Source organism: Ursus arctos, unplaced genomic scaffold (genome assembly GCF_023065955.2).
Source record: "Ursus arctos isolate Adak ecotype North America unplaced genomic scaffold, UrsArc2.0 scaffold_15, whole genome shotgun sequence".
Lineage (NCBI taxonomy): Eukaryota > Metazoa > Chordata > Mammalia > Carnivora > Ursidae > Ursus > Ursus arctos.
In genome coordinates this window covers 58,300,178-58,327,217 of record NW_026622819.1, presented here as the reverse complement: position 1 = coordinate 58,327,217, position 27,040 = coordinate 58,300,178, and the positions used below count along the sequence as shown (strand labels likewise).

Genomic DNA, 27,040 nt, shown 5'->3' with positions numbered 1-27,040 from the left:
GCCCGGGAGGGCTACAGAGCGCAACCAGCAGAACTCTGGTCAGCGACCACTCTAGGCCCTCAACTGGCCACCTGGCTGAGACTTGCTTCCGTTTGCATCCTAAGCAGTTTAGTTCCTTTAACCAGGACTCCAATGAGGATATCTCTTCTCCCCGCCTCTCCCCGCTTCAGAGGCAACACTCCCGTCCTTTCCACCAACTTCAAAACGTAGGTGTTGTCATATGCAACTGCTCCTTCTCTCTAGCGCCGCAGACTGTCCTTTGGGCTGATGCTAAGGGGAACAAGTGGGAAACAAACCCAAAAAGCAAATTCAGGAACCCCTACGAGTTGGTTAAAAACCTGGTGTCGCTGGCAGTGGTTGAAAATCCCACTGTACTACAGCATCAACTGAGGTAGCTGCCGGAAATAACTGTTCCGTGTTAACTAGTCCTCTCTGCAAGCTCTTGTGAAGTTCCCTTTCAAAGCTGAGGCTCTTCAACAGGTTGCCTCTGTTTCAGCATTTCACACAAGGGCAGAAAACCTTTTTTGAAAACTAGGTGCTGGGTGACAGGGAAAGCTCCTGTGTGAAGGGCTGGGCTGAATTTACTTCGACATTCTCATTGCCAAGATTGGTCTTGCTTTTGTAATCACTACTACTTTGGACTACCTTTAAATGGAATGGGTATATAACAATCTTCTGCATAAAATGCTTGCAATTCTTTTCAATGTTCAGATGAAGTGTACCTGTCAACCTCACAAGTAAAACTATCACCCAAATAAAGATTGACCCAAAAAGTCCAGTCAAGAGAACAGTTCTGAGTAAGAGCATGAACTCAAGAGTCAGATTTGAATACTGCCTCCAACATTCACTTATAAATTCCAGCAAGTAACAGTCTGAGACTCTGCTTCCTCATCTACAAACCATGGCTAAGAACAGTAACAACTCAAGAGTTGTTTTCAGTTACTGAATGAGGTCATTCAGAGTCTGGCACATAATAAAGGCTCCAAAGGTTTTAGCCATTATTAATACTTATAATTATGTTTCTCAGATTTTCACTTTAATGATTTCATGAAGTAGGGAGGCACTATCATTCTCAAGAGTTGAAGAGGTGTCCAACCAGAATCTGTCTTGACTCCAACTTGTCATTTAACCACGTTTTTTCTTACCATGTACATCTCGAATATAGTTTTCACATATTTACTTACTATATATGTTATTTTCATATGAAGTTTTCCTATCTGAATTTGACACATTCATATTAATATGTACCACTAATTTGGTAGTCACTTCTCATCAGTTCATTCAATCACGATTTATTGATCCTACTGTCAGGCCATGGGTGAAGACAGACAAGTTCCTGTTCTAAAAAAGCCACTTCACTTTTAGGGAAAATGGAAATAAGTAAGGGAAGTCAAGATATAAATCTAACTTATCAGTGCTTTGAAGAAAACCAATGGGATAGAGAATACCTCCTGGTAATACTTAGGCTAAGCCTCAAAGGTGAAGAGAGCTAGCCATGCAAAGGAATATCCCAAGCAAAAGAAATCAAGTGCCTACAAGTAGAAAAAGGCTAGGTACAGGCAGGATTAGCCAGGGGTGAGTGGCAAAAGTTCAGGGTAAAAACAGGCTTCTTACCTGTTTACATGCTTGATCATGCCTCACAGGCTCTCAGGTAGCCAAAGACCTTTTTTAAAGGCACGATTTATGTACAATTTTTAAGTCCATCTGTTTTAAGTGTGCTCAGTTTAACCTAGATCTATGTAAACACTTTTGTAAGGCATCCTCCCCACACCCATTGCTGGTCCCAAATTAGTATTTTTTGGCACTAGCTTCTAGTGTAATGTATATTGAACCATGTATACTATGTGCTATTTTGTGACCAGCTTCTTTCGTTCAGTATGTTTTTGAGATTCACCCTCATTCATTGTTGCTTTTATCAGGTTTTTTTTTTTATTGCTAAGTAGTACTCAACAGTGTGGATATACTAATTTGTTTGGCAATTAGTCTGCCAAAGGCTTTGAAACTAAGGGTCAAAATGAACTTGCTTTTCAAAAGCTTATCACAGGTGCTAAAGTAAAGAATGAATCAGAATGGTCCAACTGTGGCAGTTGGCAGGCCAAGGAGAAGACTTACAAGTCCAGGCAACTGTAGTTTGGGACGAATGGCTGTGTACTACACCCAGTTTCCAGTTGTAAGCTGGTAAACTTGCAATTTTCTGAGCAGATTCTCATCTGTAAACCCCCTTGTCTTATGCGGAACTGAAACTTTAAAGGGAGTTGAGAATGTATATTGACTGCTAGTGCAATGGGATGTACACCCGGCAGAGCAGTTAACTGTGTTGCTTACTGACTAATCCTAAACATCTAGAACTTTGGGACACAGTATGCAGTTAAATGTTTTAGATTCCTCCTATGTTTTTCCAGTGTGAAAGTAATATACAGCACAGCAACCTGACATTTACTTTCCACTTTTCTCCAACTTAAGACTCTCAAAATCTCAGGGGGTCTGTACAAGTATTTTGGATACAGAAAGAGAGGAGAACCTCCAGCCTAAGAACACAGCATAAACAGAGCCTCGAGCCTTCAATAGGATTAAGTAGTTTAATAAGAGTAGACAGACTCTTAGCACAGACGAGGCTCTACAGTTTTCTCAAACCCAGCTCTTAGAACTTTCACAGCATTAAACAGGACCTGTACTGCCAAATGCATGAGTCAGGGAGCAACTGGCTCCTTGGCAAGAACTGGCTGGAAGGTAGCCTTAGACTTTCTGAAATAACGTTAACCCTTTATTGTTAACTACACTAGAATGTTAAAAAATTAAAACAAACTTTAACCCTTTATCTCCAGAGCCCAGACCACTACCTTTCATTCAGAATCTCAGTGTATGTGACCCTCAACTTTCTTAGGACCATTTCAAACAAAAGCCCCACACCCTAGACTATTTCTCTCCCTCATTAAGCTACTGGTTATCAAGACCCATAGTAGCTCTGCAGCTTTGCGACACACTATAAACCTCATACTAGTATCATTTGCATGGGTCCACATAGACAGTCTGCTATCCCCAAATGGCCTTAGTAACTTATTTTGTTCTGTGGCTGAAACTGAAGTTAACAAACCTTACATGATTAAGGTTATCAAATGAAGAGAAGCTTCCCTCAGTTACCCAACAAGAGCAAGCACTGCCTTCCAAATGCTGAGGATTCCCTGTTGCTTTTCCAAAGGGTCTGATCTGATTATCCATGAAGTGAAGCTAATGAGCACGACCCACCCAGACAGTTCCTAATTGCCGTATTTTAAAAGACTGAGAAAGAGCAAGCACGAGCAGGGGAGGGGCAGGAGAGAGAGAAGCAAACTCCCTGCTGAGTGGGGAGCCCCATGCAAGGCTCGATCCCAAGACCCTGACACCATGACCCAAGCTTAAAGTCAGAGGCTTAACCAACTGAGCCACCCAGGCGCCCCGGCCATTCTTTACAAGAAATGGATCATTCTAGGTCTGAGAAAGAAAATGAAGATGAACCTGGAATATTGTCTCACTAGAAAAGCAAGATGCTATCAGACTACTAGAGTCTGTGATGGTAGAAACAAGCTCGAAGGGGACTCCAATAGCCAAAATAGATTAAGGGTGAAACACCAATACATAAATATATAAATCCAGGATACTTAATTAAAACTCACTACTGAGGTTGCTAGAACATCAACCTATCATTCTGAAAACTGGTAAAGAACAGAACATTAAAATGTTTTTCAAAAGTCAGGTACAGAGGCAATACAAGTGGGGATTTTAAAGAAAATGCCTTCAAGATAGTGAATGGTATCGCTAAAGAACTAAGTCATTAAACACTCATATTCAGCAGACTGGCTTAAGAAAGGGAAATACAGTTATTCCATCAAAAAATACTTTAAGAAACCAAGTATTATTGCTGGTACCATCTACTATAAATTCCCAAAATTAAGGAGAATAAACCAGGCTTCTCTTACAGGTCCCTCTACCACTATGAATCAAGATTAGGGACACTTGCGGCGCCTGGGTGGCACAGTCGTTAAGCGTCTGCCTTCGGCTCAGGGCGTGATCCCGGCGTTCTGGGATGGAGCCCCACGTCAGGCTCCTCCATTAGGAGACTGCTTCTTCCTCTCCCACTCTCCCTGCTTGCGTTCCCTCTCTCGCTGGCTGTCTCTCTCTCCATCAAACAAATAAATAAAATATTAGGAAAAAAAAAAAAGATTAGGGACACCTGGGTGGCTCAGTTAAGTGGCTGATTCTTGATTTCAGTTCAGTTCATGATCTGAGGGTCTTGAGATCAAGTCCCTTCTCCCAGCTCAGTGGAGAGTCTGCCTGAGATTCTTTCCCTCTGCCCCTCCCCTCACTGAAATAAATCTTAAAAAAAAAAAAAAGTTAGTACTAGGGGGACACCAGGGTGACTAGTCAGTTAAGTGTCTGCCTTTGGGTCAGGGTCATGATCCCAAGCAGCTCCCCCTGCTTATGCACTCACTCTGACAAAAAATTTTTTGAAGATTTTCTATTTATTTGTCAGAGAGACAGAGAGCAGCAGGCAGAGGTAGAAGTAGGCTCCCTGCTGAGCAAGGAACCAGATGGGGGACTTGATCCCAGGACCTTGGGATTACGACCCTGAGCCAAAGGCAGATGCTTAACCAACTGAGCTACCCCGGTGTCCCATAAATAAAATCTTTAAAAAAGATTAGTAGTAGGGACAAGGGAATTGTTTTTTCCTGATTAGTCTTAGAAAACTAAAAATGCTTTAATTTTTTTTCATTTTCTCTAAGTAGCTTAATTCTATTTGTTTTTAGCAATTAAACCAATATTGATGTAAGTATGGCCAATCTCACTTAACAGTTTGCACTGCGCAAAAGTGTTTTTTAAAGGAAGAATTTCCAGTCACAAGCCTAGGAGTTCAATGTTCAGATTACCATATTTTGTTGGCTAAGGTCCAGTACCAAGCACTATTAGGTGACTTTGGAGGCACCAGAAAACATGCCCTACCTGGAATCTTCTTTTACAAAGATGGATCTGATCGGCTTTATTGAATGTGCAAGAACAGGACCACCAGTAAGGCCAACAGCTTTCCCTCAGAATGGGGAGAAGTCCTTTTGGTTTTCCTGCTACATTAAGTAGCCATTAGCTAAACCCAAGAGTTAACTTCTACACAAAGCAACTCAAATAATAAACATACCAGACCTACATTTTGGTTAAGACATTATAATCCAAGTATACTTCTACTTCTCAACATTTTAAGCAACTAATTACCTAATATATAGTCCTACAACATCACATACTGTGTGATGTGAAATCACATCTATCTAGGGAAGGAATGACTCAACTTTAATGTATTTAGTTCTTGGTACAACTCTATGGCACTATTTAACACCAGTAACTTTTTCAAATTCATGTGGTTAAGCGTTTTGGGATTCTATCAATTTAAAGTAATTTAAAGTAGATGACCTTTAGAACATTAAACATAAAAACATCCTTTAAAATAGTGGTACTTTCCAGTGAAATTAAGAACAACGAACATTTGCCATTTCCAACTGAATCTCCATTAAAATAAAATATAAAAAGGGAGAAGCTACAAGGACAGACACCCTGGAGAGGAAACGGAATAATCCAAGAAAACCAAAACCTAAAGAAATGACTAGAAGAGGCACCTGAAGCCTGGAAAGTAGGATTTGAAAGACAGTACTGTACCAACCCTTTCCACCCTTCAAAGTAAGGTTACTCGGAGCGCCTGCTGGCTGGCTCATCCCATAGGGCATCTCTGACTCTTGATCTCAGGGCCGTAAGTACAAGCCCCATGTTGGAAGTGGAGCCTACTTAAAGTAAAATAAAAAAAAAATAAGGTTGCTCTACCAAAACCATTCCAAAGATTAAAAGGCTGGTATCTGCTCATTCCCATCAAAGTATCTCAAACTACAGCCTACTCAAAGAGATCAATCCTAATCAATATAAAAAGCTAGAGGGTTAAAAAAAAAGAGTAAACAATGCATGATGTGAAAAGGGTTTCTTCAAACTTTAATATGTCCGCAAACACCAAGGAAGAGCATTTAGAAGTTAATAAAACAAAAACCAACACAAATTTGATGACATAAGTCCTTTCTCCTAAAGTTTAAACCAAAAGGAATGATGAAAAACATCCAAGAGAATCAAACCAAAGGCCCAAGAACAGACAGAAGGTAAGCAGGACAGCAAAATCTCCCAAGAATACGGTCCCAAACTGGAGAATCTCTGGAGAACACACCTAGTCTACCCAGGGCCCAGAACAAAATATAAAATTTCAGGAAACCAGCAATAGGGCAATCTTAAACCAGTTCTCAGGAAAACTAGTCATATCCAAAGAACATATGAAAATGGCAACAGACTAAGCCAAAAAGGGCACAATTAAAATTCTGAGGAAAAGATTTAACAGGACTGAATTTTATGTCAAAAGTTTTCAGATTAAAAGTAGTCAGAAAATACTTCCTCCATGTATTAGCCAACTACCGGGAGACACCACAGCGAAACAAGAGGAGTAATAGTAATCTAACCACAACCATCACGCAATTGGGCAAAGGGTAAAACAGGTAAAAGATGCCCAGGATTGGCCCCGGAATGTCCTCATGTAACCACCACACGCAATAAATTTACCATTTCCCTATGGATCTAAAAATGTATAAATTATGTGCTATTTTGGGCAAACTGAAAAACAGTCAACAGAATTCATTTTCTGTTCTCGTTCAGATGAAGAATCCAAGTTATAAAAAGCTGTTGCAAGGTGTTCGATATGCCAGATTTTCCCAGTAAAAACTGGGCTAAAGTGGATAGGTGGTTTGAACATTTGGAAACACACTTGCATGGTCATAATTATCTGTTGTCAAGGTGGGAAGCTTTAAACATTAAATGCTTACAGTGAAAAATAGATGGGTTAACTCTGAGAGAACTATTTGGAGGGGTAGGGCAAGGACTGTTTCTCGGGATTTTAGGATATTATTTGACACTTAACTACGTACATTTATTTCTTTGACAAAGTGTAATAAGGGTAAATAATAGAAAGAGAAACAGTGCTACTTTATTAAAATACTGAGTTTATTTCACATGTATATTTTTGTCTCCCCACCATTTCCATTTGTCTGACCACCACTACTACTATGTCCTATCATAACATTCCATACATACTTAAAACCAAGCAAAGGGTGGAGTTCCATCTTTAAAAACTAAACAGGCATTTTGGACAACACATTCTTGGCAATGGAACCTGGACAACATTTATCAGACACGGTAGGGAAAGTTCTCACTCTGCATTATAAAAAGGACAGCCAGATATCAACTGTTACAGAAATGAAATAAGACGGAAAATTTTAACAAACTGTTTAAACTATTTTCTTAAAGAGACTTCCTCCACTGCCAGAGATCTTGAATAGCCTGGAAAAAAAAGAAATGCGGTTAAAGAACCACAACACTTTACATAGACACCAATAAATTAAACCATGTCTCTTTGTTCAACATATCTATTTTTCATCCTACCACCAAAAAGGTTCACTACATAATTAAGAACTGATTTCAAGGAAATTTATACTCAGACATAATTTAATTTCAAATACTTCAAATCAGACATAAAATCATGTGAATCTCTGTAAGCAGAGTCAATGGTACTAGTATGTATGTAACAGCTTAGATAAATGAAATGGAAGAGTAGAGAGACCCGTTTCGCCAATGCCATCTGCTTTAGGGCTGCCAGATTTAGCACATAAAAATACAGAACATACAGTTAAACACATTTATTTGTAAGCCTATGTAATACATACTAAAAAATTATATTTACTCGAAACACACCAGATCAACTACTCTAAAGACTTGCTCTTATCTGGTTAAATCACTTAACAACAATCTTCCAAGACACAATCTGCTTTTCCATTCTTAAAATCTAATGATTTAATGTTGTCTACGGAAAAAAAGAGCATCCCTGTCCATTTCTATGTCCTCCTTCATTCAACACATGAAGTCTATACTTGTTCTCATGCTAGCATTAACATCCATGTGAAAGAATCACCCTTCAAATGACTGTCTCGTTTAAGTATGGTTATTAATTATCCATTTCAAGTTGGCATTTCTTTTCCTAATCATAAATAATGTTCTTTTTAAAGGCATCTTAAAATGCCTGGCTAGCTCAGTTGGTGGAGCATGTAACTCTTGATCTTGGGGTTGTGGTTCAAACCCTGTGATGGATGTGAGGGTACTTAAAAAAAAATCTTTAAAAATATAAATAAATAAAAATAACAGTCCTGACATTTGTCAACTCTACAGGGTTCAACAAATTCCTTTAGAACAACGGAGTACAGTTCAGTGAGCTCTTTGAACTTCTCTGAATTTACATAATCCTATAGCTAAACAGCTATTTAAAACTATATGTAAGAAATAAGTAGGCTTTATCCAATGACCCATTTAAAAATGTCACTAAAAACATTTAGAGTCTTTTCTTCAAAAGTATGATTCCAGTGCTTCAAATAAATAGCAGGATTCTCTCTACTATTATTCAACAGCCACTAGGTTTCAAACACAGGGACACTAAGTAGCAAATGTGAGCAAATCTCACAAAAATCTTCCCTCTGTTCATTCAGTTCAATATAAATGCTTAAAAACAATCTTATGACACTCCAGTCAAAAGAAACATCATATGCCACTTGAGCAGTACTATGCAGAATAGGAGGACAGCAAAACACCTTTTGCAGAATCATCACTGCTTTGAGTAAACATTTTATCTTTACATAAACATTCACCAAAATTTGATCTGTCGTTTCTCCACAAAAAGCAGTACAATTGTTTTTATTAACTTTTAATTCAAGAGCTTCTGCAAAAGATTTGCTAGTATTTAAAAGTGCCATCTGGAAGGGATTTTTTTTTTACTAGCCAAATCCTCATAAGCAACTTTTTCACACAAAAAAATTGCATAAGCAATGGAAAAAAAATTTTATACGTTGTGACCTGTATCTGTAGGTATGCTGTAAAAACATGAGGCACTTATAGTTTCGATAATCTTTGCAATAGTAAACAGAACTACTTTTTACTTCTGCAGAAATTTCATCCTTCCACCTGAAAATGGGCTTTCAGTTTTAGACTCAAAATACTTCTGAAAGCAGTGAGTTCACAGTCATTTCAGCTGCCAAGACTGATAATATACTGTGTAGAAGGCCTTTCAACTTTGGTTTTTATCTTCTCCTGAATTTTTCTTAATCACAGATTTTATTTCACCACTTTCTTTGGTACTAGTGATTATGCTTGTTAGTAAATGCTGGTTTACATCTTTCCACTATGCAATATTGAACTAACAACTGCATACTGCAGTTTCACAAGGATTTTTGCTATAAATGGTCCACTATTCAGAAGATTCACACTTGAATTTTGGGGTTCAAATATACACAAAGAGAATAGCAACCAAAAGAGTGTAAGATTGAATTTCATCATTTCACAGCCATGTGTCAATAAAGGCTGAGCTACCAATAGTAAACAGCACTGAACACTGAAAGGGTTTCAAACTGGAGAAAAATAGTGCTGCCATTTAAGTCATCTAAGTACTAAACAACTGGCAGAAAATTAGCTCAAACTGACCAATTTCTTCATTTACTGAAAAAAATTGAGGCTTAGGGATTCTTGACAAAAACCATTTAACACAGAATGTTCTGTATATACAAGACGCCTAGCAACCTTACCTGTTTTTACATTTTCCTTTACAATCTGAGTCAGCAACCATAAATAAGACAATAAAAATAAATCCATGAATTTTCTATTGACAAAATAACACATAATATAAAACTTAACAGCTGACTCAAACTAATATATTGAGTATTAACCACAATTTGGCTTCTTGCATCCAGATTTTACACTTTAGGTTGATTTTAGTAAAATGTGCTTCCCCTAAGACCTATGGAGTAAATGGTCTTCTCTTCACAAGAAAGCAAAAACTTCCAGACTACCTCAAGTACTCAAATGGAGTAGCAAGGAAACCACAGAATACTTCCTTAGCCAACAGAGTACCAAAAGTAAAAGTGAATTCAGTAACCAAGAAATAATTTACCAACTATATAAAAAGCTGAGCAAAATCTACTAAAGAGTTATCTTCTCAATCTCTGCCAACTAAATTCTTAAAAGTTTCCATGTATTTATAATCTGAAGTATTGTCTGTGTTTAGGAAGCTTTTAAAAGAAGCCAACACTTAAAGAAACTAAAAAACTCATAAATAAATCACAATAAAGTATTTGGATTTGGTCATGTCCCCTGAAAACTCAGTTACCTCTTGGTCAGTCATCCGGAAGCAATTCTTCACATAATTGATGAACTTGGCTTCCACTTTGGGAAGAGAACCACCCTAGGAGACAAAAGCATTATTAAGGGTAAGTACAGAAACACTGTTTTTGAGATACTATGAAATTCCTCACAGATTTTCATGCTATTACATGGATCATTGGTTCATTCCATATCCATTCAACTCTTTCACTTTAAATACTTTGTTTTTAGGCCCAGAAACACCTACTGGGCAACAGTATTTAGAACCTAGGTCTTTCATTAAGGACAACATGATATAATGAGCACTGGGTATTATAGAAGACTGATGAATCACTGAACTCTACCTCTGAAACTAATACTACACTCTATGTTAATCAACTGAATTTAAATTTAAAAAAGAGGGGGAAAAAACCCGAGGTCTTTCATAGTATTCCCATACTGATAGCTTGTCAAAGTTCCAAATTCTCTCCAACCACTCTAAAAATACAAAATATAAGTTACACTTGAGATTCTTCAGGCACTCAAATGTCAACTATTAATACACCGCCCAGAACGAAACACAAATGTATACCCCCTTTTGAGCACCATATACAAAGAAATCAAAATTGCTTTATCACTTAATACTAAGAACTAGGTCCCTACAGCACAATGCTAACCCAGGATTCCATTCAGGACGTATATGAAATCGAATGGGGGGGGGATTAGTCCCACATTTCACTAACTAAAACTTGGAACCTCCATCAATTATGGACATAGGGAAGAAATCATAATAGTATCAGCACCAAATTGTTTACAAAATATTTCGTCACCAAGTATTTTCAAACATAGCAATTACTGCAAATATCGAGATGCTCATATTCACTACTTCTGAATGATCTTTTTTAACATACTAAGTATATCCTTTTTGTTTCCTCTTTTGATAACTAAATTTTAACTTTCCTTGTCACCTAAATCTTCTATGCATTTTTAAAAGATCAAGGTTTCAGAATGCCAAAGGAAGCATGGCACAAAATAGGTTAGGGATCAGACGTATAGTGTAAGATCCTTAAATTGCCTCTATAACCTAGAAAATAAACCTCACTGTAATTTCCACTTTTAAATTATTGTCACATACATTCTTATTTGATTCATTAAAATATTTATTGAGCAGCTAGGGAGATACAAAAGCGATTAAAACATCGTCAAAGAGGTGAGACAAATGCACACATCATAGAAAGCCAAGTGTAAGGGGTCACTGGATCACAGCAGTCAAAAGAAAAGTGCTTTAGGAGATCAAGAGTGAGATTGCTTCCAGCCTGGAAGGGGGTGTGGGTGGGTGGCAAATCAGGAAAGGGGATCTGAGACTTCAGTCTGGATTGTTGATGACAGTCAGTATGGACTATATTTGTCTCTCCTTTTCCTCTCTCCCCAGCTTTGGGTTTAATTTACCAGTAGTGCCCAGGACTGTTCAATTCGCCTGTAATTAAATCAAGGAGACAGGACCATATTAAAATGGGGGGGGGGAATCTAAAAGATGTCATTTTAGCATTGTATGCAAGGGATAAAAATAAAGCAGTGATACCAGAAGCTAGAAAGGTATACAGTAGTCTAAAGCAAAAACAAACACACTCTGGTTCTACATGTTATTTTTCCAATTGACTCTTCGCAGCACAAGGAAATCTACTGAAGCCAGGTAAAACTTAGAAAGCACAGGAAAAACATGGGAAAAGGAGAGTCAGCAACTTTTCCTCACCATCCCACCTTTACTCTCACTAACTGGGGTCTTATATTGTAACTCACAGAATTATAGCTTTTCTCAAATGTTTCAAGACATTTAAACTGTTTATTCCATATTACTGCAAGTCCAAGTTCACTAAGGTTTAGTAAGTTTAGTTCCCCAATCAAGTAAGCAGCAGGATGAGAGCTAATTTCTTCTCAAATTTGCATGTAAGACAAAAGGAAACTAAATGTAAGCTTATCAAAGATTCCAGATATTATCACCTATATTGACCAGTAATATCTTAGTGTAAAAAGCACAGAGAAAGGACTCAAATTTGTTAGAAAACGTTTGATGAGAGGCAGTCATGAGTATTTTTTTTAAACTATACCACCAAGCAACCAGACTGTCTCCACTTTTCCAGTGGCTTGCAATTTTATAAAAGACTCAAACGCCCTCTGCTGGTTCTGTAGCATCGTACAACCACAAAGACGAGCAAAGGAAACTATCAAACTTTTAACACCCAGGTCAGAATGAATCTTAAAACCAACTTACTTGTATTTCTTTTATAAAAGAAAAGAAAACATACGTAAATTCAAGTACATACACAAAAAATCATGAGATTACAAACAAATGTAAAAAACCAAATAATCCATTTCTGAAAACAAAATGAAAAACACAACACAAAAGGGGCAGGTAGATCAAGAATAAAAAAATAAGCAACAATCTAGTTCCAAGCCTTCACAATAGTATTACTTTAACAGAGGGGGAAGAAACCTATCTAGTTTTTCAGGAAAGATCCTTTTACTCACTTTTTCTATACTTGCTTGCATTTTTGCTTTAATGTCTTCTACAGAACTAGGTCCTTTCGGTGTTTTGGGAGTCTTTTCCTGTTTTTTGAAAGAGTCCTGACCCTGGGGGGGAAAAAAAGATGAATTTCAAAAAGGTCCCTAGAGTTTGGCTCTTAAGACCCATCTCCTACCTACCTGGATTTTCTCAAGAAAATCCCTCTTATTTACAATCCTTCCTTGTAAAATATACACAACCAGTGTTGGTGTTGTTATTGTAAATGTTTGAACAATTATTTTTCTCGTAATTACCATCCCTTAATAAAGGAATAAAATAGTTTCAGCTTGTTTTTATAATCAACACCAGAGCAGTTCTACACTTAAGTATGCACTGAAAGGAAACCACTTAAAGGTTTCAAAATTGAAACCCAAAGTCCCCAAGAATGAAGCAAGTAAATGTGGCTTGATATGCCTGAGGCCCATCCTGTAGCTTCTAATAATCTCTAAGTCCAGATACTGTGGTTCTTTCAAACTGTTAACACACAGCCAGGGTTGAAAAACTGCACTCTGCCATAAAATAATACTTTTAACAAACTCCTTACAGGACACAACTGTTTGTAATGCAATAAAAATCTTTCTGTTGGCATCTTCCTTCACTAGAATGCCAGCAGTCACACATATATGACAATAATTACCAAGAAGCACAATTTAGCTTTTTAAGACATAAATTACAAGTGTTCTCAAATTTCAGACTAGCTTGTTTCACAGGAAAACTTTTAAGTTTTCTAACTACTTCAATGAATGCTGTGTTTATGTGTATGTTGCCACTTACTTTTGTTCTTGGTGTTGATGGTTTTGAGTCTTTTCCATTCTGGTTTGATTTTTGTGCATTTTTGGCTGGAGTATCTCGTATAGACTGCAATTAGAAATTCATCTTAATCAATGCCCTCCTACACAAGACATGAGTGCAAATAAAACTTCCCCAAACCACATAACAAAAGAAGCAGCCATTCTCACAAAAGGGGTAAAGAACTAACATAAAGTGGGAGAAGGCCACATGGATAAAGGAAATAGATCTTTCTGCACTACTAGGAAAGTTCTTAGGACGACAACCCTACTCAGGACTAATTTAAGTATGAGATCATCAACTCCTCCCAAGCCAGCTTTCATGAACTACAAAACAAGTGAAAAGCACTAAAAAATTTCCATCATTTCTGTTATTAGTTATTTCTGACAACCTCATACCATTGTATCCTACTTACTTTCTTTACTGGAGCCTTTTCTTCGGCTTCCTCATCATCAAAATCATCATCATCATCACTACAAATTAAATAAGTCATTACTGATTCAAAGCACTCATAAGCCAAAAAAAGCATAATGTAGAAATTGGATGAACCTACAAGTTAGTCAATCAAGACTTAATCAAGATATTAGGACTTTCAAACTTTTGGGGATTGACAAAAAGAATTAGAAGCAGGATCCTGAAGAGCTATTTGCACGATCATCTTCATTACAGCATTATTCACAATTTCCAAGAGGTGGAAGCAACTCGAATTTCCATTAACAGTTAAATACATAGGAAAATGTCATACATACAATTAATGGAATATTCACGTTATTCTGAGAGTTATTACAATATTCAGATTTTTTTAAGATTTGAGACAGCAAGCAAGCATGGGGCCCAACATGGGGCTCTATCTCAGGACCCTGAGGACCATGACTTGAGCTAAAAGCAAGTCAGACACTTAAAACGACAGCCATCCAGGTGCCCCTGGAATATTATTTTAAAGGAAATCCTGTCACATGCTAAACACAGATGAACCTTGAGAACATTATGTTAACTGAAACAGAAGTCATAGAAAGACACATACTATATGATCCCACTTAAATGAGGCATCAAAATTAATCTTTATACTCCTTATAAGAACCCCAGAGTAGACTGGTGGTTGCCAGGGCCTGGAGAATGGTGGAAATGAGGGGTTTTCATTCAATGAGTATCATTTTCAGTACTACTAGATGAAACAATTTAACAGCTATTACACAACAATATGAATATGGTTAACACTCCTGAACTGTACACTTAAAAAATGGTTAGGATGGTAAATATTGTATTCTTTTACAACTAAATGAATAAAAATAAAAATTGGAGGTTGTGGTTTAAAGGTATTAAACAGAAACACATCTTATGTTCACACATCAGTAGAAATATTCTTACTAAGGTGGCAACACTCCAAATTAAATCTACAGATTCATCACAATCCCTAAGAGTCCCAGCTGGCTTCTCTGTAGAAATTGATCCTAAAATTTGTATCAAAATTCAAGAACCCAAAGCTGCCAAAAACAATCTTAAAAAGAACAAAGTTGGAGGATTCACTTAGTGTTTTCAAAAGAAACCCCACAAAGACTACAAAGCAAAAGAAATCAAATTGTGTTTCCCAGTGTTTAAGGATAGGCACACATCAATAAAACTGAAGAGTCCAGAAATAAACCCATATATTTATAGTAATTATTTTCAACAACAGTGATCAGACTGTCAATTCAATGGCAAGAAAAGCCTAACAAATGGTGCTGGGACAACTGGAAACATACATAAGAATTTAAGTTGGTCCCCCACTTCACACCATATACAAGGAACAGATTCAAAATGCATCAAAGATCTAAACATAAAACACAGTAAAGGTTTCAGAAGTTTGGCCATGGCTTCTTAGGTTTAATACCAAAAGCAAAAGCAGTGAAAAAAATAAAACAGACATCGCAAATCATTAAAAACAAAAATTTAAGCTAACGTGACATTGTATGGTCAACTATGCTTCAATTACAAAGAAGACAATAAAGAAATTAAAAACTTTTGTGCAAAGGATGCCACTCAAGAGTGGAAATACAACCAACAGAATGGGAGAAAATATTTGTGAATTGTAACTGATAAGGTGCTTGTCCAAAAACATAAAAAACCTCTTATAACTCAATAATATCAAGACAAATACTAGTAATGCTACAGCATGCATGATTCTTAAAAACCCAAGACAAAAAAAATCACATATTGTATATCCAGACCAAAATCACATATTGTAACGTAGGATTCCATTTACATGAAATATCTAAAAGAGGCAAATCTATAAAAGACAAAGTACATTAGTGATTCACTAGAGCTGGGGAATACAAATATGGTTATAGTATGGTTTCTTTTTGAGGAAATGAGAAGTATTAAATTTGTGGTGATGACCGCACAGCTGTGCAATGTAACTAAGAACCACTGAATTGTACATTCTAATTCTACATAGGTGAATTGGGGGGGGGGGAATCTAATCCGAGAAGTCCATTTAAGTATTAGCTAATAGTGGATCCAGTTCATGTTTTAATTACTTCAAAAACTTACTTTTATACTAGCTAAAATGTTTCTTTTCCACACTACGTAGTCTCTAAAACAGGAGCAACTGTGTGCACCAAGAAACACCCATCTTTCCAGAACCGGGGTAAATTTAATATGATGGCCTAGTATTATGTAGTACACATAAAGCTATATATAGAGAGAGAAAGTCCTTTATTCTCAACAGTGATTCTTTCAATTTTGGCTTTAGAACCCAATCCCTGTATGTTATGTTCCTCCCTACATTAGAAACAAGATGACAAGGATTTCTATAAAATCAGTTATCATAAGCAGTTTTATTTAACTATCCCTACCTATAGATTTAATCTGACTACCTACCCTTTCTTCCCTTATATGAAAACTTACAAATTTGGACCTTGATTAACATCTATATATATTTATTTCATTCCTCCCTATCAAACTTGAAGACAACTTAGAGGGGACATGAAGAACACAAACTATTCTACACTGTGGTTATATCAGGAAATGCACCCAATTTAGAGACAGGAAATCTTTCAACCCAAGCAGAATCAAGGTAACAATCGAGTCCTACTCCAAAGCCTTCCTAGAAGGGATTGTCTCCTCACTGAATAGGCTACCGGACATAAACACTAAACCTATACAAAGGTAATTTGAAATCAAAGACTCAATAAAATTCAAATTTAACTAAGCACATATACCATCCATATTTTTCATTTCTGTTTTAAGTCCATTTCCCATTCTCTTGGGGTATATCATTTTAATTCTAATGATAACTACTCTCAAAAGTAGTTAACAGTGAAGTGAGGGGCGCCTGGGTGGCTCATTTGTTAAGCGTCTGCCTTCGGCTCAGGGCGTGATCCCAGGGTCTTGGGATCGAGCCCCGCATCGGGCTCCCTGCTCTGCTGGGAGCCTGCTTCTTCCTCTCCCACTTCCCCTTGCTTGTGTTCCCTCTCACTGGCTGTGTCTCTGTCAAATAAATAAATAAAATCTTAAAAAAAAAAAAAGTAGTTAACAGTGAAACACCAACTACATTTTAAGTCTGACATGCAGGTAATCTTGAATTTTTAAGCATTCAACTCTGTCTTTTCCTATTTTCTGCCTTCACTGTTATGCTCAAAGGGCTTTTTTAACAACTACCAGCTTGGCTAGTTGAGGTTAGTTACTGAAAACCTCTCATATTTGATCATTACCTAGTATGTGCTTGATGGGTCTTTCTTAGATTCTATTTGAATTATGTTTTCAATAAATATATATGGACCTACCTGGGAACTCAGAACAAAGCTAACAGGTAATTGAAAGTTCAACCTATCAGAAGTTACTGGTACTACTGCACATAGGAAAGACCAATTACAAATAGCATTTTATTTTGTATATGCATGTAACTCTACCTTTGCCTGATCAAGTTTAAAAAAACTGTCATCAAATTGTTTCCAAACAAATTTTAAATCCTCCACAAAAATCATCTTTTTTTTTTTTTTTTTTTTTTTTTTTTTAAGATTTTATTTATTTATGTAACAGAGAGACAGCCAGCGAGAGAGGGAACACAGCAGGCGAGTGAGAGGAAGAAGCAGGCTCCCAGAGGAGGAGCCCGATGTGGGACTCGATCCCGGAACGCCGGGATCACGCCCTGAGCCGAAGGCAGACGCTTTAACGACTGCGCTACCCAGGCGCCCCTCCACAAAAATCATCTTAATCTCTTTTTAAAGATTTACTTGAGAGACAGCGCACAAGAGAGAGCACGATCAGGGGCAGAGGGAGAAGCAGATTCTCTGTTGAGGAGCTTGATTCCAGGACCCTGGAATCATGATCTGAGCTGAAGGCAGACGCCCAAACCACTAAGCCACCCAGGCACCCCTTCTTAATCTCTTAGAAGAATCTCATTTTATCAGTAAGGACCAAAGAGAACCATGAGCCAAAATCCTCTGTGGGGGGGAAAGAATCATGAAGTGACAACTTACAAAATGAATGTAGCTAGAACCATTCAGATTCTTTATACCCAAACCACTTACCATATACTGCTCAATAAAAACGTACCAGGAGACTATCACAGGTTCACTAAATCCTCCCCAGAAAAAGTATCTAGTCAAATACATTTGGGAAATGCTTCATATTCTTTTGAAAATTTGCAATACAATGCAGCATTTAAAGGCTCTTAATCCCATAATATTCTTTAATTCAGCTATTTTAACTCAGACTGACAACCACTGACGGTTTACCCTTTAACTGTATTAATTTCACAGGATGACTGTAGTAAATAATTTTCATAAACTACTCCCCATACAACTGTGTCAAGCTTCTAAGAGCATACTACTTACTCTTCATCATCATCATCATCATCATCATCTTCATCATCATCTTCATCAGCAGCAAGTTTTACTTTTTTCTTAAAAAAACACACACACATATAAATATATACACCCATATACTCATGAACAAGTGCTGACCTTAATCACAAAACTAAAGGTCCGAATAAGATAGCCACAGTAATTTCACCTACCTGTGGAACCTTGCTACCACTTCCAGGGGCAGAACGCTTTCCAGATATACTAAGGAGTTTCACGTCCTCTTCCTCTTCATCTTCTGACTCTGCATCTTCCTCCACAGCTAAAATAAAATTTATTAGCCACTATTAAAATTCAATCAACAAGCAAGAAACTCAGGAAAAAAGAGCGTAACATACAGTAATGAGCATTTAAAACCAAAGACTCTACTAGAAAAACAGCAAAAAAGGGAACAGAGATTTTTTAAAAAGGACTTTTCAGGGCCAATATTCTACTAGGTTTTAAATGCAAAAAAAAAAAAAAAAAAAAGCTGCTTTTCCAGTTATTTCCATGTGAATGATTACAAAGACAATAGTATTAGACCTAAGCATGCTTTACAAAGTTCAAATAGGGAACAAAGCAACTGCATTTGAGAATAAACAGCCTAATACGTAATAACATACCTACTAAGTGCTGTCCACTAATATGCACAGGCCCTGAACCACATTTCAACCGTAAGACCACAGGTGGTGTTATTTCAAATCCCCCAAGGGAAACCTAAAAAGGAGAAACTTTTAAGGTTAAATGTTCGGTATAAAAACCTGTTCACAACAGACTTAGAAAAATGTTTGCGTTAATAGGCATTACAGGCAAACTCACAAGCCAAATGAACAAACCAGTGAACCTGTTTTTCCACTTCTGACGAACAACCAGCAAACCACTATGTTCAAGAGTTGATCATTCAACCCCACAATGACAGAAGACGCAGCTATGGCTACTAGTAGAACCAAAAGAAATTCCTCCTTCTAAGTTCTTGGTGTAACCTAAATGACATCTACTTTAATGCAACAGAATTAGACCTTGACATAAAATCCAAAGTTCAAGTGCTCTTACCGTTGGCTGTACAGACATTTTCAAAGTTGCCAGTGTGACTTTAATTGGACTGCCTTCATAATTCATTGCCTCTGCTTCAACAATGTGCAATTCATCCTTTGCACCAGCTCCTAAACTGACCTGAACAAAAAGAGTATTTCACCTTAAGTTCCTATTTTACAATCCCCCCAAAATTTGTCTTCGAAGAAAAAACAAAGCAATTATAAACCTATTATTACCAATGATAGGAAACTAATTTGTGCACATTTTCTTCAAGTTTTTTTATCGCCTTACCAATCAATTTTTCATATTTGATACATTCGAACAAATGCATAGAAATATATTTGATGGTGGGTATAGCTGTAGGTATCAGCTACCCACAGTATGGATCACCTAACATATACTGGCCACCTACCACAAGTTAGGCAGTAAGGCTACAGGCCTTACTCTGGAGTGCAAAAGATTCATCGCTGTCATAAAGCGTTTTATAATGCAGCCAAAGAAGCAAAGTACATTAATATGGAAAGCTGAACAGAAGTGTGACTGAACTTCACATGATTACCAAATGACAGGTAAAGATGCTACGTTTTATACCACAGGTGTATATACAATAATCAGTTATCAAAAATATTACTGTGAAAGTGTTAAGTCACACAAAAAAGAATACACAGATATCAAGAAAAGTAAAGCAGTTTATTTTGGAAAATTTAAGTACCGTTCTTAAAGATAACTGGTGCTCGTTTTCATCATTATCCACCTTGAAGTGATAATCCTTGTCAGCCTTTAGTTCACAACCTGTAAATGAAGAAAAAAAGCAACAAAGAATAACACTGAAAACTTAAGGGAAGATAACCAAAAAGGTAACAGTTTTGTGAACAAGTTTTCTACTGTGCTAGCTACCAAAAGGCAAGGCAGAAGTAGCTCTTCCTGGATTTCTTGAACACAAATGCCTGTAAACATCAAGTACCATCCATATACAGCTTTATAAATTCCACTTCCCCACTTAGTATACTATTTCACTTTCAACTACACTACTATTACTGTTTTTAGGTAGAAACAGGCTCGAAGATCTAGTAAATCTGGAACTGAAACCAGTATCTAATACTAAGTCTAATGTATAATATTGATAAAACCCTACTGTTTAAAAAAGATGAATTAGCTACCTAAGCACCCAAGTGGCACACTTAGAAATGAGAATGGTTACACAAACACGTACATGAACAGCTTCTATTTACAAGAGAAAAACTACAAATGTAAAAGAACCAAAACTTGCTACAGGGGTCAATACCCCAACTTTGAAGTTAACAGAAATGATGTACATTAAATTATGCTCAGAAATTATATTTAATAATAGATATATCCTAGGGATATTTCCAATAGAAAAGATTAACACAAAAATACGGTATAAATTGATCAGAAACTGTGGCTACTCAAAAGGGCTAGGAATAAAAGCCTTAATGTACTGTAGGAGTTATCTACTCCCATTCCCATTCCATCAATAGGCAAGTTGTTTCAAGTACCATCAGAATAACATTTTAATTAAATGATTCCATTTAATTGCCATCTAACAGTTACTGGTACAGAGATGCCTAAATGTTATCTCGATTAACAAATCTCAGCATGATATATAAGGAAACAAATGTGGGGCAGGATTTGCACTTCAAAGCCTGACAAAGACAGGGCTTCAACAATTTCATTAAGATTGAAAACCAAAGCTATGGTACCGGGAGAGGAGGGGAAGATTCCAAGAGTACCAGCTCTTACTGACCCAAACTGAACCCTACACACACTTCCCATCTTTTCACAGGAGCTGTTTGCTCAACGCAGCACAGAAGGCTGTTTCCACCAGCCTCCCTTCAAAAATAAATAAAGCACCACCTATAGAGGCAAGGGTCTTGGGTTAGATCTACCTAGTCTCTACCTACAAGTACAACCTTCGTTAAGTCACTTCAGTTCTGAGCATCAGTGTCGTCATCTGCAAGTGGACTAATTCAACCTACCAATGTGAGATAACAAAAAAATGCTCTATAAATGAGAACTGCCATTATAGATTTTAAGCACTGAACAAAAGACTTCCAGAATCTTGGCTCTACCAGCCACTTCACCCAATATTTCCCGCCCAAGAGCTTCAATTAAGCCCCAGGATGCCAGGCTCCGGGGTGACAAGACAGCAAGGAGACCCGGATGTAGTGCCCACACCCCCTCCTTCCCCCAACCACGTGGCAACCACGTGCTCCCAGCAGTTGCGGCCTCCTCACGCCCGGCGGCGCCTCCCCTCCCCCCGCAACCGGCCGAGGCACCGGGGCTGAGTCTCGGCCCTAGAGCTCCGCACTCCTGAGACCTGAGAGCAACGCCAGGCTCTAAATACCCTTTTCCCCCAGAAAGGAAGACCATGCCCCACACCACGGACTCCGACAACCTCCAGCACCAAGCCCGGGCCCAGCATCAAAGACACCAGACAGGAATCACAAGCCTACGAAATCACACAGCCCAAGAGAAAATCATGCCCGTGGCTCTACCGCGTGCCCCAAGCAAAGCCGAATCCTCAGCCTGTTGGTTCTACGTTACCTCAGGCCCTGGGCCTCGGATCGCTCTATCCCCAGGCTTCAGGCCGCCCCTCCTTCCACCGCTTCGAGCTTCAACTCTCCTCTCCTTACCTCCCATCTCTTAGGCTGCAGGGTCCCGGGACCTCGCTTCCCTCCCTCAGGCCTCCAGCCTGCCCAGCTTTCTCTACCAGCCCAGGCCTCAGGAAGATTCCCGCCCCCCCCCCAAGCCACCAGGCCCTGCTCGGCCTCGCCCCAACCCCCAGCACTTACCGAAAAGATAGTTCTGGGGCCTCAGGGGGCTCATGTCCATGTCCATCGAATCTTCCATGGGGTGGTGGCACGCACTTAGGTGGGAGAGAAGGCGGACGGAGATAAACGACTACTGCTCCACAGAACAGCCGCGCAGGACGGAATCACACCAGGGAAAGGACGCGGGCTCCCTGCGCACATATATAGCATCGTGAAGATCTCGCGAGAGCTCTCCAAGTCCCGTCTCCGCGCGCGTGCTCGGGAGCCCCCCTCCCCGGACGGTCGCCCTCTCGCGCAAGCGCTCTTCAACCCCACTCCTTTCTACCTCGCCCCCGACCTCCTTCAGGTACTTCGCGGGCTCCCACCGAGCACGCGCGCTCGTACCCCGGCCCCACCCCTCGGCCGCCGCCGCCTCCTGTGCGCACGCGTGCTTTCCCCGGGTAGCGCGCGCTACCCCTCTCCAGCCCTTCCACGTCCTCTCCGGCTCTGGCGGGCCGGCCGAGCGCCAGGATTCTGCGCTGCCCACCCTGCAAAATGGCGACGGCAACCCTTAGCTGTACTAGGTACGGAGGGCGAGCCGGTTGTAAATGAGCCAGAGAGCAGCTCGGTTCACCTTTCTCCATCACTTCGTACCTCTCGGGGCCTCCAGACAAGTATAACCACCTCGGGATTTTGACTTACCTGAAGGCTCGGAGTTCATTGTTTCCCCAAAGTTAAAGCTTTGGGTGGATTACTGATTATTCTTTGTTGGGAAGAAAAGATGTAGCTGCTGTCCGGCCTTATTCAACTGCTTTTATAGCTCTTTCCTATCTGAGGAAACCTCTCTGAAGTTGAAATCCCTCATCTTTATGTCATTTGGGGGCCCAAAGGGGACTGAGTGAGCCTCTTCCATATGAGCAGGGCAGGAACCAAGCCTGGCTGATTTCTCCAGACACAAGATTTTAAAAGGGCTGCATACCCGCAATATGTCCCCATGTAAGATCCTGTGAGGCATATGTGACTATACCCACTCTGGAGACAAGGAAACGGGCCAAGTGCCCAAATGGATGTGGTAAGACAGGATGCTCTAGCTCAAAGTCCAATGCTAACATCCCTCTAAAAGACTGTGGAGGAATATGTGTAGTGCAATTCTTAATCCAGTTCTTAATCTTTAATATTGCTAAGACTGACCCCTGAAGAAAACATACGACTTATAAGAAATGCAGACACCTCGATTAGACTCTTTGGGAGTGAGTCTGGAAATTATTCTCAACAAGCTACATCTTGACAGAGGATCCCCCACCCCTGGAGCCCCTCGGCACTGGTGCATTTTAAGGACTCCCCTATTTATCTTGTTTACATCAACAGATTAAATAATTTAAGAAATAGTGGAAGGAATAAAAATAGAGCGGTGCCTCACCTTTTCTCCAAATACAATCTAGTTGGGAAGATAAACTATAATACAGGTGAATCAACTATTAATTAACAGAATCATAATTCTAAATTTGGAGAAATCAGTGAAACTAATATGTGAAAAGGAACAAGTTGTACCCCAGCCCCAACTGAAGAAGAGTCTTCACCAGTCTGGCTCTTGGATCTTTTGAGATGCAGAGTATGGCCAATTGCTAGAGAAAATGCTGACTTAGGTGGATATATATGTAAAGAGCTGAGAAAGGCCGAGAAAGGGAAGGACAACTAAGCAGAGGATTTGAGATTATTTAAAAATAAAATCTTAAAAAAAAAAATACTTGGGCGTGAGAAAGCCTCAAGAGGAGCTGTATAGGAGAGTGGAGGATGAGAGGTTACTTTTCTTTGATGCCATGCCAGTATGAGTTGGAACTACTTTGTACTTTCTTTCTGGATTCTGGACCATGATTATTCAAATGAAGCTCTGCACAGAGCCTGAGCCATGTGAACCTTATCTCATGTTATATAACAAATACATTTTTTTTTTAAGATTTTATTTATTTATTCGACAGAGACAGCCAGCGAGAGAGGGAACATAAGCAGGGGGAGTGGGAGAGGAAGAAGCAGGCTCCCAGCAGAGGAGCCTGATGTGGGGCTCGATCCCAGAACGCCGGGATCACGCCCTGAGCCGAAGGCAGACGCTTAATGACGGCGCCACCCAGGTGCCCCAATACATTTGTTTTTTAGATATCTTCATCACCTAGTCTAGATATTATCTCACGGAATCAAGCAGTTTAAAAAAACTACTTACAGCATTTTTTCAGATTTTCAAATGTAATGAATGCTCACTTCTTAAAATAAATTAAAATTAATTAGGCTTATACAAAGTGGAAAAGTAAAAGTGCCCCTCTTTCCATATTCCCATTCCTATTCCCAAGGATTAGTCACCGTTAATAGTTGTGTGTGATTTTTTTTCCTTCCAGACTGTCTACCTACCTATGTGTACAGAGAGAGATGATATAGTTGGAGGGTCTTTTGCATTTTTCTTAATGTGGATGATTCATATATTGTTCAAGTTGCTTTTTTCAATTTGTTTGCTTTATTCAAGAATATATTTTGGGGGGCGCCTGGGTGGCACAGTCGTTAAGCGTCTGCCTTCGGCTCAGGGCGTGATCCCGGCATTCTGGGATGGAGCCCCACATCAGGCTCCTCCGCTAGGAGCCTGCTTCTTCCTCTCCCACTCCCCCTGCTGTGTTACCTCTCTCACTGACTGTCTCTCTGTCAGATAAATAAATAAATAATCTTTAAAAAAAAAAAAAAAGAATATATTTTGGAGGGGTACCTGGGTGGCTCAGTCCTTTAAGTGTCCCACCCTTGATCTCAGCTCGGGTCTTAATCTCAGGGTTGTGAGTTCAAGCCTGAAGTTGGACTCCATGCTGGGTGTGGAACCTACTTAAAAAAAACTATATATATAAAATTTGGACACTTCCCTACACTGGTATATAATATGGATATGTTATAATTTACCTGTCCATTCCTCCACTGATGGACACTAAAACTACCTCCATAATTTTACTATAAGAAATAATGCTTTTGTAAATATTATGGACTGGAATGTCTGTGCCCCCCCCCCAATTCATGTTGAAGCCCTAAGCCTCAATGTGACTATATTTTGAAACAGAGTATATTGTGGAACTTTTGGGTTTTCACCAATCTTATATATGGGTAATGTGGTTGTAGACTTAATTTGGACTTGTCTTTTACCCTATTTATTTAACCACTTCTCCATTGTTGGATATTTGGGTTATTTTTAGTTTTTCAGTGCTGTAGACTATAGAATGATAAACATGCTATTTTTTAAAGATTTATTTATTTATTTTAGAGAGAGTGTGTGTGCGTGTGAGTGGGGGGGGGCAGGGGGAGAGAGAGAATTTCAAGCAGACTCCCTACTGAATGTGTGCAGAGCCCAACACAGGGCTCTGTCCCATGAACCTGAGATCATGACCTGAGCTGAAGTTAAGAGTGGGACACTTAAGCGACTAGGCCACCCAGGCGCCCCAAATGATAAACATCTTTAAACATACACGTATTCTTGAAAATTAAACCTACAGGTCAATACCATAGCTTTGTTTTATTGGTTTGTTTTTTTAAGAGATGAATGATTTACAGTAAAATTCACCTTTTCTAAGGTACGGTTCTACAAGTTTTGACAAATACATGAAGTTGTACAACTACTACTCCAATCAATATAGAGAACAATTTCATCACCCCAAAATCCCCCGGTCTTTTTGTAGTTAACCTCACCCTACCACCTCTAGCTCCTGGCAATCACTAATCTGTTTTCTCTCCCTATAGTTTTTGCCTTTTCTAAATTGCCATATAAATGAAATCATATAGTACATTGGTATTTGAGTCTGGTTTCTTTCACTTAGCATAATGAATTTGGGGTTCATCCATGCATCAGTTGTTTATTATTTTACTGCTAAACAATATTCTATACTACATATACTGCAGTTTATTTCTTCATCAGATGAAGGATTTATGAGTTGTTTCCAGTTTTTAGCATTTACAAATAAAGCTTCTATGCACTTTCTTACACTGATATCTATGTCAATATAAATGTTAATTAAAAATTAGGCAACTGGGGACACCTGAGTGGCTCAGTCAGTTAAGTGTCTGCCTTCAGCTCAGGTCATGATTCCAGGGTCCTGGGATGGAGTCCCACATTGGGTTCCTTGCTCAGTGGGGAGCCTGCTTCTCCCTCTACCTGCCGCTCCCTCTACTTGTGTGCGGTCACTCTCTCTCTCTCTTTCCCTCTCTCTCTCAGACAACTAAATAAAATCTTTTTAAAAAATTGGTAACTGTTCAGAAGTGGGATTGCTGGATTAAGTGGTAATAATGTGTTTAACTACGTAAGAAAAGGCCAAACTGCTTTTCTAAGTGGTTGTAGCCATTTCCATTTCCACAGTCAGTGTTTGGTGGGAATACCAGTGGCTCCTTCCTCCATGCCAGCGGCTGCTACTGTCAGTTCTTTTTTCCTTATAGCTTTATTGAGGTATTTCAGTAAACGTACATGTTTCAAGAGTGTACAAACTAGATGGCATGCCTTGGGTTTCAAAAACAGCTCATGTCCAACTCAGGAGAAGTCCTTTCAGAGGAGGTGGCATTGGAATGACCTGCAGGTCGTTCTTGTGTCGAAGTTACAGTAAGCAAAAAAGATCCTTTCACTGGGTAGTGGTATTTAGAAATCAAGAGATAGGTGCTAGATGTGCTTATTGGTAGTAGGAAGTCATCTATCTGTAAGTGTGTGGGCGTATATATATATATGTTGCATGTATTGTATGTATATGTACACACACACACTATTAGTTTAATCTCCAATTCCAAACCCACACCATAGGTTTCATTCAGCCTTTCCCTTTCTT

General features: G+C 38.9%; 1 protein-coding gene across 4 annotated transcripts; it reads right to left on the bottom strand.

Moving 5' to 3' along the window:
* Positions 1–7,032: 7,032 nt before the first annotated feature.
* On the bottom strand, positions 7,033–22,599 carry NPM1 (nucleophosmin 1). Of its 4 annotated transcripts, XM_026510960.4 has the most exons (11): positions 22,251–22,599; positions 20,150–20,229; positions 19,456–19,575; positions 19,026–19,119; positions 18,579–18,685; positions 18,397–18,464; positions 13,995–14,052; positions 13,565–13,648; positions 12,757–12,858; positions 10,256–10,330; positions 7,033–7,389 (listed from the first exon to the last, which is right to left on the bottom strand). In XM_026510960.4, exons 1-11 carry the CDS (start codon positions 22,306–22,308, stop codon positions 7,351–7,353), a joined length of 885 nt encoding a protein of 294 aa, XP_026366745.1. In that variant the 5' UTR covers positions 22,309–22,599; the 3' UTR covers positions 7,033–7,350. The 4 variants fall into 4 exon arrangements, with proteins under 4 accessions (XP_026366745.1, XP_057168303.1, XP_057168304.1 ...); XM_057312320.1 differs by having other exon boundaries at positions 7,033–10,330; positions 22,251–22,446; XM_057312321.1 differs by having other exon boundaries at positions 7,033–10,330; positions 18,424–18,464; positions 22,251–22,420.
* Between the last annotated feature and the right edge of the window lie 4,441 nt (positions 22,600–27,040).